General features: G+C 49.6%; 1 protein-coding gene across 1 annotated transcript in view; it reads left to right on the top strand.

The window, feature by feature from the left end:
* The window catches only part of LOC119226976 (potassium/sodium hyperpolarization-activated cyclic nucleotide-gated channel 1), a 63,930-nt gene that overhangs the window by 13,184 nt on the left and 34,155 nt on the right, over window positions 1-16,591 (top strand). Inside the window, exon 3 of the mRNA XM_037485405.2 lies at window positions 15,196-15,357. Coding sequence (XP_037341302.2) covers window positions 15,196-15,357 — 162 coding nt within the window. The remainder of the gene's footprint in view (window positions 1-15,195; window positions 15,358-16,591) is intronic.

A 16,591-nucleotide genomic window follows, 5' to 3' on the forward strand; every position in this document is an offset into this window, starting at 1 on the left:
GTTGAAAGGGAGCTCAGGAAAGACAGATGGACAGAAAGAGGAGAACCGAACAGGGAGGGAGGGCAGTGCGTGTTGCATTTGGTCTTTGTGACTATGTAACCCTGATGGATTTTTTCGAATGTGTGTCCCAACATTCACAGGAGGATGACTAAAAGGAGCCATCCTCTCTCAATCGGCATTTAGTCGTAGGACACACACATACAGTAGTGGGCGTGAGAGCGGCTGCAGGACCCTCCTCCGTGTGGCAGCGGAGCTGTTGACTGACAACTGTTCCCCCTGATGTGATGTGATCCCATGTGAAGTAATGTGATGTGATCTGGTGTGATGTGTTGTGCGAGGCTGGGGATTGTTGTTGGACTGTCATGCCTGTCTGTGTGTGTGTGTGTGTGTGTGTGTGTGTATCTGGATTTTTCAAACCCTCCGGCCTAGAAGTGACATTTAACAGCTTGGTAGCAAAAACGGTCTCATCCCCTCCTGAAATTGCTTTAAATACCAATCTGCTAAAAGAAAAAGTGAAAGAAAATGAGAATAACTAGCCGAAATGAGTATTTGAAATATTCCGAAAGTTAAAGCACAAATGAGTGCAGTTGTAACACTCCTTGTGAAGTGAAATAAATCACTGCTTTACAGTAACTCTGCAGAACACGATGCGACTTCAGAGCAGGTGTTGGTTAGCCCAGATTCTGCGACGCTGCTGCACGAGACGCACCAAGGCTGCACAGCTGGCTGGATATATTTAATTTCCCCAACTGAGCGAACCTGGGACATCCAGCGTTGTTCTGTTAAAGGACACAGAGGTCTGGTCTCACTCGGGGGGGGCATGTGGAGGACACTAAAGGAGTAACTTTTCTGTGCCTGCAGACCTGTGCGTCATGGGCGGAGTTAACCATTTATTATTGTTGTGTATTCGCACTCAACGAAGGAAGATTGACTGATTGAAGACAATGAATACGCAGGCTTAAGTCGATTTTCTCCACTCTTACCAAGAAGGGGCAAATGTTGCTGAAGCCGTAAACCTGACGTTCAAATCACCATCGTATTTTCATGAGGCGTTTATGTGGTGCATTGGGACACGTTTACGGGGGGGACATCAATCATATCAGTTCCACCTGCAGCCTCCATGCAGCTGGGATCTGAGCCGCTGCTGGAGCCGGGTCTCTCCGGGTCACCTGCCTCTTTTTGAGCGTTTCTTTTGTTCCAGCGTTTCTATATTTCACAAATAAATCTGTAAAACCTGGAGTTCTGATTTGATTCGGATTGGTTGCATTTCTTTTCAATCCTCCCTCGGGAACCGGATGGAAAAATGCAACCACCGATACTGCTGTATTTCCGTTAATTACGTTTAAGTGTCTTAGTGTTTTACTGTCCAGTGCCATTAAGCAATTGGCAACGGAACAGCGGATTCACTGTTTTCCTCTTCACGCTTGAATTTTTCATATTCAGCCTTCCAGCTCCATCGCGGTGTTTGTATTTGCGAATGCTTTGTCCAATTTGGATGAGCAAGTTTCAAAACAGCAATAAATTAGCATTTTTCATCTAAAACAGTTTGGGTTTTTTGACTGCGGCCATATTTAACGATGTGTTTTTTTTTTTGAAGTAACTAATGGGGACAACAATTAAAAAAAAAATTGGCCCGGAGTTGAGTGCGGAAAACTGACACGTAATGTATTCCCTCCGGGGGGGTGGGTGGGGGGGGGGTGAGTCTTCACTGTCGATGCATGTCCACTGTGAGGCTCAGATTGTTATTATTAACGTCTGATACCATTACGTCACGTCTTCGTGAGTCTCGCTCTCGTGTGTCTCGTAGGGGAAGCCTTGAAATCTTGCGTCAAATCCACATTTTAGAAATGAGGTGAATATTCAGCCGTTGACAGCCGTAAACCTGACGTTCAAATCACCATCGTTGTTGACAGTGAACATCTTTTGAACCAAACTCATTCAAGTGTCTCCCTCAGGTTTCCAAGCTGTCTTGAATTACCCAATGACAAACACAAAGTGTAAGGTTACTATGTGTGGCCATTCTCCAAATAGGCAGAAACAATTTATTGAGAATACATACAAAAAAACCTGATTTGCTTTTGGAGGAATAATGGCGGTGTGTCATATTGGGGGGGGGGGTCACTGTCACTGTCATAGACGCCTTCTTGTGTGGTCGTACCGCGGAGCGACTCCGGGCGGGGGGCTAAAGAGCTCTGTCACGTGTCTTCATGTGTGACAAGCAGCCTGTCGCACATTTGACATGTTGTGAGTAAGGGGGGCGGTGGTGGTGGGGGGGGACCTTCCGCTGGGAATCAGACACCCGAAGGGCCACAGCAACAGCGTCGCTGGGAAATACACGGGGCAACAATCTGTTATTTTGTCGATGCCACCATTTCGATGAGATGATGAACCAAATGTTTAGAAAATGTGCTTTTAACCTTTGATTATCATTTCCGTTGCCATGGTGCAGTTGTGGTCGTGGCTACGTTTGCATATTCACTGCGGCTTTTGTTATTGGACTCCAGTACGTCTGTGAAAAACACCTTATGAATACTGCAAAGAAGAGGAGTAAGCAGTCAAAAACATGAAGTTAAACGTCTTTTTTGCCAGACACTCGTTTTCTCTTTTTTTTTTTAACCACCAAACAGCGTCACGTGTGGCGTGCGGAGGGTTTGCAGACGCAGAGTTCAGACGTGGTTCACCCAACGACAGAGTCACATTGAAAAGACAAGTGAAACCAACAGCCTCCGTCCATTGCCATCTTCTTACCGTGTCACACACACACACACACACACACACACACACACACACACACACACACACACACAACAGCCTAATGGACTCCTCCAGTCCAATTTTGTCTCGAGGACAAAAACGAGAGACAATGCCCCCCCCCCCCCTCTTCATGCCGTCTGAGTTGTTGTCGTCTCTGTTTTAAGACACGGCTCTCTGACGATGAACATAATGTGCCTTGAATGATGCTCTCGGGAGGGAAGCTCGCTCTTGGCCCGCAGGGGTGGAAAATAAAAACAAAATCCCCATACTGCGCCTGGAAGAAGGAGTCCTCCCCCCCCCCCCCCCCCTCCCTCTCTGGATTTAACCTGGTTTCCCCCCGGCCCGAGCTGGTCAGCGCTCCGCCTGTTGCGGGTTGATCCCGTTAACCGCGGCGGGCGGCCCCGAATCGCTTTGACCCGTCGCTTAAGACGACAGAGTTAATTGGCCGACACGTGGTGTTTAAGTCGAGACGCATCACACAATCGCACACACACACACACACACACACACACACACACACACACACTACGAATACAAGGTGGTTATGAAACTATTTAGTTAACAGTAGTGCCGCCACAGCATCTCCACTACTTTGTCATTATCAAGCGCGTTGGTGGACCGGAGAAACGCGTGGATTTGAGGAGGCGCGCCGGCGTTGTCACGTGATGTTTCGCATGGAGCCACGCGTTCAACCAAAGATCTCCAAGATTCCTTCGTGAACAGATCGAAAAATGAGGGGGAGGGGAGGAGAGAAGGCATTCAAGTGAAATGGAGGTTAAAAATAGGCTAGATCGTCAGCACCCATGTGTTTCAAGCTTAAGATAAATAAATAAATCGCTTTTGTTGAAGGATCCATTAAAGCTCAGTTCCTTTCCTCTTATGTCTTGACAAACAACATCCTTCTTATTGTTCATGAAAATAACCATTTTATATACAATAAACATGTTGACATTTTTGAAGATACATGGTCTGGACAACAGCGGAAAATTTAGAATAAAAACGATGTCTGCTTTCATATAAATGATTTTTTTTCTGTCGTTTAGAGCAGCCAAGCATATTTTTTCATTGGCTGATTACATGTTTAATGAGACACACATAACTATCGTACTTGACACTAGATATAACTTGACAAATGGTGTTTAGAAAAAATTAAATCTCTGACGTTTCAATTACAAAAATGAGGCCTAAGAGACATGCTGTTAGTGCCATGTCGGTCCTGTCTGCTAAGGCAGTAAAGCACATTATTATATGTATGTGATTAAATAAAAAAAATCACTGGCATCATACTGCCACCGTAAGCCGATGTATGACATTTAAAATGTAGTAAACTCCTGCGAGTACCTCCTTACATCTCCGGCTCCGTCCTCTTACTCAAACCGTCCGTCCCTCGGCCCGCTGTTGGACACAATATATTGAAGCGGACACGTCTGCCCAGGAGCTGCAGACAGGGACACGGAAGAGGCAGAGCAAGAAGAACAATTAATAGTTTGTCTTGGACAGGAGGTCAAATCGTATGCAATACAAAAGTTAATGTTTTTTTTTAATGATGAATATCTCCAATGGGAGCAGGTCTTATCCAATGGAAATAAATGGATCAGAGTAGTAGTCATTTCAGGCATGACTTCGTCAGTCATAACGTGATTTAGTTTTTAATCTATGATATTTTATTATTCAGCCCAAAAAGTAAATACTTTTCCGGATTTGTATTAGCCTTCCTAAGGAAGCCCTGTTACAAAAAAAACAACAGTAAGCCAAAGACGCCTCAGTCCACTCGGGGTATCCCCGGGAACACAAGTTTCCTTCTGCAGGGTGTGCACGGTACAGTAAGCAGACAGACGACAGATAGAGTCTGGGGGAGGGGGGGGAGGGGGGGAGGGGCTCAATTGATAAGTGTGGCGATTAAGCTAATCTCCGGTTATTTCTGCTCGCTGGACTGTTGTTGCTGGTTGCTGTGTGTGCGTGTGTGCGTGTGTGAGTGTGTGTGTGTGTGTGTGTGAGGTATGCAGGGAGGCTTCTTCTGGTGATCCCTGCTAGTTAGCCCGAGAAAAGCTCTGAGCGATTCTCCACGAGGCCCATAATGATCCCCTCGGTTATTTACCAGGAAGCATCATGGCAGGCATATCCTTTAATGATGTCTTGTGCAAAATAATTAATCCGTAACCAGTGAAGCATTCACTGCTTGTCTACTCTCACTTCCCAAGAGTTAATGACGGAGCGGACGGATCCACCGCAGCGCCCTTTACCCGTCCGTCCTAACGGCAGCTGTGCTCATCAATAGAAGTCTAGTTGTTGGTTTGGACCATCTGTATTCGTATGGCTCACGTCACAGAGAAGCGGTGGCGTGGACGCATATTTGGGACAACAGCACTGTCAGGGGGGGACGCGGTCGAGGGCAAGGAGGGAGGACTCAAACGCAGAGTTGATGAAAAATAAAAGGGCTTTAATAGTCAAAACTCAAAATCAAAATCGCTCCCACCAAAAAGGGGAGGAAGGAGGAGAAAACAAAACCAACAAACAAAACAGGGACCTGGACTTGAAAACACAAACTTGACTTACGTGACACATGAACGGTCGACATGTAATGACGCCACACCAGACAAGGGACTCACAGGGCTTAAATACACAAGGGAGGTGCAGGTGATTGAACACAGGTGGAAACGATCAAGCACGGCAGACAATCACAAGGGAAGACAGGACAAGGCAGGAAGTGAAGTTACCCAGGAACACCAGAGACATGAAAACTACAAAATAAGACAGAGCAGACCCAAACCGTGACAGAACCCCCCCCTCAAGGACCGAATTCCAGACGGTCCTAAAGGGGGGCAGAACCATGAAAATCAGACAAGGGGCGGGAGGGTGGGGACCCGACAGCTATGGTCCGGCGGCCTGCCGGGGCGGCGGCCGGGCGTGGGGTGCTCTGGGGGTCTGCCGGGTCGGCGGCCGGGCCTCAGGGTCTCGGGGGGTCTGCCGGGTCGGCGACCGGGCCTCAGGGTCTCGGGGGGTCTGCCGGGTCGGCGACCGGGCCTCAGGGTCTCGGGGGGTCTGCCGGGTCGGCGGCCGGGCCTCAGGGTCTCGGGGGGCGCCGAGCTGTGCGGCTCCGGCGTCGTCGTGGCGTGGGGCGCCGAGCTGTGCGGCTCCGGCGTCGTCGTGGCGTGGGGCGCAGAGCTGTGCGGCTCCGGCGTCGTCGTGGCGTGGGGCGCAGAGCTGTGCGGCTCCGGCGTCGTCGTGGCGTGGGGCGCAGAGCTGTGCGGCTCCGGCGTCGTCGTGGCGTGGGGCGGAGAGCTGTGCGGCTCCGGCGGCGTCGTGGCGTGGGGCGCAGAGCTGTGCGGCTCCGGCGGCGTCGTGGCGTGGGGCGCCGAGCTGTGCGGCTCCGGCGGCGTCGTGGCGTGGGGCGCCGAGCTGTGCGGCTCCGGCGTCGTCGTGGCCGGGGGCGCCGACCCAACCCCTGACCCCACCCCCCCTTCAAGGACCGACTTCCAGGCGGTCCCAAGAGGGTGGGAGGGAGGGGTCATGGTCGGGGGCCGTGGGGACGGGGAGGGAGGGGTCATGGTCGGGGGCCGTGGGGACGGGGCTGGAGGGGTCATGGTCGGGGGCCGTGGGGACGGGGCTGGAGGGGTCATGGTCGGGGGCCGTGGGGACGGGGCTGGAGGGGTCATGGTCGGGGGCCGTGGGGACGGGGCTGGAGGGGTCATGGTCGGGGGCCGTGGGGACGGGCCTGGAGGGGTCATGGTCGGGGGCCGTGGGGACGGGCCTGGAGGGGTCATGGTCGGGGGCCGTGGGGACGGGGCTGGAGACTGGAGTCTTGGGGACGGAACGGGCGGAGACTGGAGTCTTGGGGCCGGAACGGGCGGAGACTGGAGTCTGGGGGCCGGAACGGGCGGAGACTGGAGTCTGGGGGCCGGAACGGGCGGAGACTGGAGTCTGGGGGCCGGAACGGGCGGAGACTGGAGTCTGGGGGCCGGAACGGGCGGAGACTGGAGTCTGGGGGCCGGAACGGGCGGAGACTGGAGTCTGGGGGCCGGAACGGGCGGAGACTGGAGTCTGGGGGCCGGAACGGGCGGAGACTGGAGTCTGGGGGCCGGAACGGGCGGAGACTGGAGTCTGGGGGCCGGAACGGGCGGAGACTGGAGTCTGGGGGCCGGAACGGGCGGAGGCGAGGCTCTGGGGGCCGGAACGGGAGGAGGCGAGGCTCTGGGGGCCGGAACGGGAGGAGGCGAGGCTCTGGGGGCCGGAACGGGCGGGGGTCTTGGGGCTGGGGGCGTGGGTCTTGGAGCTGGGGGCGTGGGTCTTGGAGCTGGGGGCGTGGGTCTTGGAGCTGGGGGCGTGGGTCTTGGAGCTGGGGGCGTGGGTCTTGGAGCTGGGGGCGTGGGTCTTGGAGCTGGGGGCGTGGGTCTTGGGGCCGGTTCGGGCGGAGACGGGCGTGGTTGGCGCCGTCGCTGCCGCCGAATGCGGAGGTCCAGGGCGTGGGGGTCGTACCTGGCCTGGAGGCGGGCGGCCAGCTCCAGCACCTGTTTCCAGCGTGCGCTGAGGACTGGGGGCTGGACGCTGGCCTCCATCGGCGAGGCCCAACCTGGGTCTGGAGAGCGGCGAGGGCGGTGACCGGGGCGCTGCCTGGAGCCTGCTTTCGAGCCAGGGTTGGCGTTGCGCCGGGCAGCCAGCTGCGTGCCGTGTGGGTCCCCAAACGCCAGGCGAGTTCCCAAAAATGGGTTTCTTGGGTCAAACCCTGCTGAGTCCTTAGGAGGTGGCGTCATTCTGTCAGGGGGGGACGCGGTCGAGGGCAAGGAGGGAGGACTCAAACGCAGAGTTGATGAAAAATAAAAGGGCTTTAATAGTCAAAACTCAAAATCAAAATCGCTCCCACCAAAAAGGGGAGGAAGGAGGAGAAAACAAAACCAACAAACAAAACAGGGACCTGGACTTGAAAACACAAACTTGACTTACGTGACACATGAACGGTCGACATGTAATGACGCCACACCAGACAAGGGACTCACAGGGCTTAAATACACAAGGGAGGTGCAGGTGATTGAACACAGGTGGAAACGATCAAGCACGGCAGACAATCACAAGGGAAGACAGGACAAGGCAGGAAGTGAAGTTACCCAGGAACACCAGAGACATGAAAACTACAAAATAAGACAGAGCAGACCCAAACCGTGACAAGCACAGATTAGATGAAGCATATCAAGTGTGGCCAGACTAGATAATGGGTTGGATCTCCACTCTGAGGTTACATAACTGACATGTAATGTAATGCTTATAATATGGCTGTGTATTTACAGTGCTGCATTTCTGCAGTTATTAAGCACGTATTGTTTTGCTGATTTGTTGACAGTGATTTTGTTTCTACATTATGCTTAGAAGAAAACTGGCTTCCATTAGAGGCCACGGCGAAACAGAAAAGACCCACTTGCATTAGTATATGAATGAATCAATGGAATTTAGTTTTGATAATTCGCTCGCAATGTGAGTCCATCTGTGTGTTTTGGATGTGCCCTTGAGGCAAAATGTGGGAGGTTAAGGTCCATCTTGCCGACGGTTGCATGAACACAGCAGGTCACCCTGGGCAATCCGGTCAAATCCCCCCCGCTGTGACACGGGCCGTAATCTTCCCTGACTGCATTCCCAGCACAACCACACTCACCGCCCCATACTACCTTTCACTCCTCCTTGACGGTGCAGAGACACTTCCTGCCTTCCTGCAGTGTACTATTTGTGTATGTAAATAAAGCCCGGGTAAAATTCAAAATCACACATTTAAATGTAAATCATTTTTGTCTCAGTAGGGCTTGAAATCTTCTGCTGAAGAGTTGGATGAGAGAGTTTAATACATCTCTCATGGTGGGAGAGCGGGGGGGGAGGGGGGGGGAGCTTAGCTTAGCATAATGTGAAAGGGGAAAGTCATTCATAGTGCACACGGGCCTCCCGTCACCTTTACAGTGCGTTTTCGTGCCCATTGTTTACTTGCCTTCACTCTCGATGCCCCGTGCTGCTGGTGGCGATGTGACCCGTGTGGCGTTCTCGTCCTTCCTGTTGACGGACTGTGCGGCCCGTCCAATCCCCGGGGGGGGGGATTTAGACCCCGGGGCGCCGGCTCCGCGTAGCAAACAGGAAGGTCGGGTTAACTGAACGCAAACAACGTCGCGTCATCGTGTGTCTTTCAGAATAGTCCACGGAATTGATCTGTTTCTGTTTTGGGACACCTTGGACACCTTGGACCCGGGGGGGGTGGGGGGCAGCGTGCCTCTCTGTTACCTCAGACCTCAGACCCGAACCTCACGACATTGTTCCAGGAATCAAATCAGTGTCCTCTGTCCAACTGCCCCCGCTGAAACGGACTTGCATAACCGGATTGTTGAGCCTACTGGCAAGTTTTTGGAACACTACGTCCCAACATATTTATTTGTTTACTCAGAAATGCTCTTACTGGAGTGACGGGTTGTACAATGCATCAACGTGTTTGGGGTCACAGGCCATGTGTCGATGTTTTTTTTAGACCAGTCGATGTTTTGATCGTCTCTGCTCAGGTTACAAGCGCATCTGCTTCCCCCCCCCCCCCCCCCGTGTGCACACCGGGCCGTTTGTACTTCCTCAAGCGTCGGAGGAAATCTGCACGCATGCACATGCACACGCGTTAATCCCCACGCAGGGGCGTTAGAGAAATGAGGCTCGCCGCACTGCACAAAGACTGATGGAGGAGACGGCGTCCTCACGAGATCCACCCTCTAATTCCACGCGGAAAACAACATAAACGTGGAGCCCCCCCCCCACCGACCCCCCTGTAGGCGTGCGAAGCTCCTCGCCAAGGCCGCTCTGAAGCGGTTAGAGCGCAGATTAAGTCGGAACAGCAGTGTCGAGGTTATCGCGCTCACACGACCGAAAATAGACGCAGAGCGGGTGAGACAGCGGGCAGGGAGCAGCTACGGCGCTCGCATGTGCGGCGTGATGTGATCAGTGCGAGAGGCGAGAGAATAAAGCGCTGACGCACACAGGGGAAAAACGGAGCGCATGAACCCGCCGCGCCAAAGAGGCCGCGTTCCCGGGTTTTAAACATGGGTGCGTTGATTGGCGGGCGAATTGAATTGATTACTTTTGTATGATGGATTTAAAAATGACAAACTTTTTAAGAAAGCACATTGCGGCTGACGCTTGGTTTTTTCTGTTGGTAACTATTCTTTGAGGCTCGGCGGCGGCGGCGAGTGCAGTGACGCAAACGTTTCATGGTCTGAGTCCTGAATCCTGAGTGCTTGTCAAACTTTTGCGAGGCTGCTGACATTTTTTTTTTTTAACAAAAAAGGTTGCAGAAACTTTAAATGGTTCCAAATGAACAAGAGTGGAACAGAGGGTTCTGTGTGACATCCTAAACACATTAAATCAATCCAAATGCAAGTATTTATCTAAATCAAGTACATTTACTCCAGTGCTGTAGTGACGTTTTGTCATTTATACTTTCCTTCTGCATGTCCCTCTATAACGGTCATTTTAATCATCTACATTTAACAGTAAAATATCGTGCCTTTTGCTTAATACGTCACCATAGATTTGGCCAAATATAAATGGGTTCATATTAAGATCATGACAGCAAACCTGCCTGCTTCCTTCTTGTTACATCTTTTGCTCACTACTTCGATGGATGGCATGCTTCACTGTGCATGCATGCAGTAAAAATGTCCAGTCCCCTGTTACCATAACAGCTCACTACTTGTGTTCTGCCTTTGTAAAGATCCCATTGATCCCCACCTGCCTTTTAATTAAGTCTCTGGCCACAGATTACTATTGTGCCTCATTACCCAAAATGCACTGCGCTACTACTGCTGCAGATCCAGAGCTTTGTCCACAGTTTTTACCCAGCAGGATCGTTGATCAAAGAGTTTCATATTTAAAGTTTTCCATCTGTAGTCTGGTCTATTCTAGTCTGCACTGTAGACAGATTTGCAGACTGATTAACTTCTCCGGGTAGACTGCATGCAGCCCGAGGCACTGAAAGGATGCCAACTCTATTTATGTTTACATATTGCTGAGCCATACATATATCCACGTGATTGTGCATAGGGGCATTGGGGGCCATGTGAATTGTAATCACTTCCAGCAAGCTGAACATCCTAAACGGAGAGAATGACACTGCAAGTCGTTTTGGCATGAACTTTTCTGATATATAAAAATAAGAAGAAGAAGAAGAAGAAGAAAAAGAGGTAGGAAAACGTAAAACTCGCCAAATCCCACTGAACTCTTCTTACGTGACGATATGATTTTTCAAATCCAAGTTCCCCTGTAATTTTTTGATTAAGTAACAGGAAAAGCGATCCAAGAGGAGATTTACAAGACGATGTTAAGCAGCAGAATTCCAGATTTGCCTGGAAGCAGTTTTGTCATCCCTCAATGTAATAGCCAGTGGTGGCTTTAATCCCCTCAAATTAGTCCCTTGCTAATCCTCACTAACCTCAAGCAGAGGTCACACATGTCCAATTTGGAGATGCATAAAGAACACTTTCTAATTGCGTGATGCAGGCCCCGCAGCTTGATGATGAGTAATTCTCCTGCATGCTGTTTTTTTTTTTTTTTTTTTACTACACCACTACACACTATCAGAAGTACAGACATGACTCAGCCTACAGCTGACGCATAAACCTGACTTACTCTGTAAAAGTTTAAGTGAAACACATGTCTCAACACCTCTGTGATTTTTTTTATTTTTTTTCACAGCCCGTGACACCCAGACAGAGGTTTTGGTTGCCACGGTATTATAACATCTGCTTGTAGAAGTGTCACTGTGCGTGTAAACACACGCTCACGGGTTGAGATCCGACTCCTGGTCCGCTCTACCTCGCCGTACCCGGTGAACGGATGGGGGGGGGCGGGCGGGGCGCCCGATGCGCGGCCTCGTGCGGCTATCACGTCGCATATTATCGCCTGTCCGTCTCCTCCGCACTAGAGGATTATGTCGACCTGTTGCCCCTGGCCTCGCCCCGGGTCAAATTTAATCTCACTGCACTCAATTCTAAGCCTTGGTTTTTTTTTGCCCGACGCCAACCTGAGAGTGACGGTGACTCTTCTGGCTCTCGGTCGGTCCAGCGGCCGCCTCCTGCTGTCGGCTGAGGAGCCCTCCTCTCCCGTGTAGCTCTGATGTAAGCAGATGGTTAAAGATTTCACGAGGGCCTCCTCAACCTACGACGTACGGGCACAATCATGCAAATTTGCAAAATCGCCGCGCCGCGTAAAATGGAGGAGGTTGGATGATGACGGGAGCCAGGCTCGGGCTTTGTTTGAAACCGAGTGGGTCAACGCAACCGGAGGGTGACGGCCACAAAAATCGAATCACACGGATTGAGAAGGAACAGCCCACCCAGACATCAGACCACACGAGGCACACAGGGAAGCAGAGTACAGGGTAAGCTTGTACTCATGCTGCTTTTGCAGAGCAGCTTTGCTCACATCTTCCCCCGAAAACAGGCAAGGGGGGGGGGGGGGGAACCAAATTCAGACAGTACGACAGGCTGTCGCTGCAACCAATCGGAAGGCCCGAAACCCCTTAAAGAACACACAATTTGCATGTCAGTTGGCGAGCTGTCTACATCATGCCCCTCCACAAGCTTAAACTATTAGTTGATCAGCAGAAAGTGAATCAGCAGCTACATAAAACTCATTTGGCATCTTTGAAGACAAATATTTCATGAAATTTTTCACCTGCCAAATTGTGAGGATTCACTTCTGTCTGTTTGATGCTGTCTGTGACTGAAAAAGATTTGGATGATGTGCTGTCGGTCACACAAACCAAACTATTTGTTAAGATAAGATGACATCTTCAAATTGATTAAATCACAAATTGACTTTATTCAAGCTATTAATTCATAAATAGCTAACTGATTTAAGTCACTTCCTCATTAACATGTATTTCATTTTGGAGAAAAACAACCAATTTAAATCCTCTCCATCAACATTGTGTGTGTCACACAAAAAAGACCCATTGAGTGCAGCTAACATAAACGTGTGCATGTTTGAAAGTTGTTGAGTGTGAGGACTGTATCTTTAGTTGGGGGGACACATCCTGAGCGTGACGCAGCACCCACTCTCAACCAAGCAGACGTGGATCCTCTGGAACCTCACGACCTTCCCCGTGTCTTTCCTCACCTTGCAGTTGATTTGCATGAAGTCCGATGTCGGAAGTAAGATGTAGTTCAAATGCATCGCCATGTATCCACCCTGAATAACAAAGAAGGTTATCCCGTATAATCCTGTGACCTGACCAGTGATATACTCCAGGCGCCTCTGTTATTAAGAACTGTATTAATAGAATAACACCTTGTGGCTACCTGCTGCCACTAGCAGACCTTTCCTGCAGGGTGCCCATGAAATACAAACCCAAACAAATCCCACATTGCGTTAATGAGTTTCTACATGTCTCCTCTCGGCCCTCGGTGACTCAGTGTGACCCAGAGGTCGCTTCCAGGCAAAGTGAAATGGTCCCTGGGAATTTGTGAGAAAAAAAGTGGAGAAAAAAAAAACTCATCATGACCTTCACACGTGTCCCCTTGTTACCTTATCACCCCTGTTCCTTTCTGTTGTTTTTTTCATTATTAGTTGAGAGAGGAAAGTGCAGAAACTGAGTCAACCTTTTTTTATATTTCTGCCTGGTGTGAATCACGTGCAGTTCAAAGAGGGACCAAAGAGCTACTTCCTGTTTACCTGTCTCCTCCAAGAACGTGAACCTCTATTAGTCACCTTTCTGTCTCTCTCTTTCTCCCCCCCCCCCCCCCCCCCCCTGTGGCTCTCTCTTTCACTCCCTGTGCCAACTCTTTCCTATTTAGCCACCAAACCACAATAAATGCAGAGACACACACACACACACACACAGGCATAACAGAGGCAGAGAGTTCTGTTATATTAAGAATAAAGATGTAGGCAGCAGAAGCGATGCCGGGTGCATTGAGACAGCCGTCCTGTAAGATTGGGGCTAATTTTAGCCTGTGAGGGCAGTGCACTGTATGTCCCCGTGGAAGAGTTGAACCACAGAGGGATCTGAGCACCAGCTCAGCCTCTTGTTCTCTCATCTGTGTGGACACTGTCCTTTTGTGCACAAAGGGCAAAGGACAGACACAACAGACCGGCGTGGAGAGATCTGCATTCAAAGAGCTTTAAACCACCTGGATTAGAGGCAGAATTATGCCAGATTACATCACAGTAAAACATGAACTTCATGTTTAGGTTTTATTTATTTTCTGGAGTCATTGCTCTCCTCACGTGGAGAGAAGTACCCGAACCCAATTTGGTTAAAAGTAGACTTTTTAAATTTTTTTTTTATACCAAAGTCTGAACTAAATAAGCCAGAAATAGATGGACTGACATAAAAGGCTGGTAACAAAAAAACAAAGGTTGGAAATGCAGTTTTGATTTAGAGTAAATGCCTCTTTAGAACATATAAGTTCTGCCATTATTACTTATGGGGCTATTGTGTTTCTCGACCTCTTTATTATAGCCTGTCATCTTTTTACTTCCATCACTAGATTTATTTTTTATTCGCAACTTTGAAACTCTTCAAACAAAAAATCACTAGTGTAGCAAAACATACCCCGAGGTCCAAATAAATTGCCATTACTCATACATATATGATAATATATAATACATAATGAGTAGAATGAGCAATTTACAGAGATAATAGAGAAATAAACTTCTTCTAAAAATAGATACTAATTACTTGAAGTCTTCCATTCAATAAATTGGCAAATTGCAGAGGTTTATTATGCAAAATCCCCCAACCAGGAATAAGCATCTTTATTTTCCTTCCATATTTAACTTTTTTAGAAGGAATAAATTGAGCTTCAGTGTCACTCTGATTATGGAATAACTAACCTGGAAAGAAGTAATGGGTTTCTCACACTAATGGAACCTCTAAATTAGTGCTACGGCCATCCGGGCGTGAGTGAGATTCTCTTTCGCCCGGATCAAACGTGAACGAAGCCGCTGCGCGTCGCATATGCTCACATATGCCCCCCCCCCCGCTGATGGCTTTTCTATTTTCCAACGCTCTGCTCTGATGAAATTACCCCACCAGCAGTTGTGGCATTTGAACCCACGCGCCCGGGCTGATTATTCCAGGTGTGTGCACTCCCTTTATGGTTCAGCGTTTCATTCCCTTCACTCGCGCTGCAAAACCTCCTTTGTGTGTATTTCCCTCTTTGCTCGGTTTGTTTTGGAAAGCAGCCATGTTGAATAATGCAGTGACACACACACACACACACACACACACGTACACATGGGTGGCAACCAAATTCTCTGGTGGCCTAACAGGCACGCCGTGCCCTCCACTTCAGAGCTGTACTTTGGTGAAGGTTTTAGTGCACGTTGACACTAGCAGATCTAAATTCGTCCATTTCAGGCAACAGAGGAGCCGCTAAAGATGTTTAACTCTCCTTCTCTCTCTCTCTCTCTCTCTCTCTCTGGCAGATTTTCCATATGACCTATGACCTGGCTAGTGCGGTGGTAAGAATATTTAATTTGATAGGGATGATGCTGCTTCTGTGTCACTGGGATGGCTGCCTCCAGTATCTGGTGCCTCTCCTCCAAGACTTCCCTCCTGACTGCTGGGTGTCCCTAAACGGTATGGTTGTAAGTATTACACGTTTCTTCTCTATTGTTTGTTATTTTTGGCATTTTGGTGTATACAAGTTGTCTTATCACTGTGCATGGATACCAATGCTGCTGTAACAGAAATGTGCCCAAAAGCTTTTCTATTCCTTGCATAAAGGTATTTACACGCTTATTTCTTTTCAAATGTATGGCCTCCCGAGTCATTTTAGAGATTTTTTGGGGGGTGGTCTCCCCTGTGCGTGCTTTTTTCACCCCTCTCTCTCTCTCTCTCTCTCTCTGAGTTGGGGTCAAACGGATTGTTGTTGCTCCTCTATGAGCAATGCGATAGCGTAGGAGTGTGTGCGGGCCTCTCGGGTAATGCTGATTGTAAATGCTCGCCCGGGGAACTCTCCGGCCCTCTCATTCCTCTCTCTCTCTCTCTCTCTCTCTCTCTCTCTCTCTCTCACAAACATGTCTCCACTCCACATGCACACTGACTGCTCGGAGGCATCGGGCTAGAGGTGCTGCAAAGGCCAGCCTCCCTGAACATCACACCCCTGTATCCGTCTCCTGTTTGTACTTGAAGGCCATGAGATGCCACACTGAGCCCAGTGCCAACCAACATGTGTTATTAACCCTAAACAGGCAGCAACCGTCCGCGTTTCAACCTCAAATTCAATTTGCAGTGATCTCTTTTCTTCGTGCTTCTTCACACGCTGTTGTTTTTGAGACGTTTCCATTCATCGACATTACTCTGAATGCATATTAACTTGTAATCACTGCTCATAATCATAATCGTGTCATTGCACTTCGGTCGCCCCGCTTGCTCGGAACAACTCACATTCATTCCCTCTCTTGTATGCAAATCGATACGAAATGGGGATCACGTAGAAGGCTAATTGGCTGCCCACTGTGTGGCAGGATCATTCGCTGCGGTTAAAATCCATCGGCGCGGCTCGAGATTTGCAACAGGGGCCTCTTAAGAAAGCCGAAAAAACACACTGGATACCTGTGTGGTGGATGCTTGGAGGCGGCGGGTGAAATGAAACAACATTTCACCGAGCAACATCTGTAAAAGATGTCTCCCCGCTCGTGGCAGATATCAAGTTTTTGGTGACATGTTCCCACTGCAGCTGAGACTAACAGACCTATAAATAGAAGCGTGCAGAGTTTGTCTGTGCAGGAGTCTCAAGGGACAATGATGCTTTCAAATGTTGGCAGTTTCACAACTTCTTGGATTAGGATTACCATATATTTCATGAATCTGGTCCGT

This window comes from Pungitius pungitius, chromosome 18 (genome assembly GCF_949316345.1).
Source record: "Pungitius pungitius chromosome 18, fPunPun2.1, whole genome shotgun sequence".
Taxonomy (NCBI): Eukaryota; Metazoa; Chordata; class Actinopteri; order Perciformes; family Gasterosteidae; genus Pungitius; species Pungitius pungitius.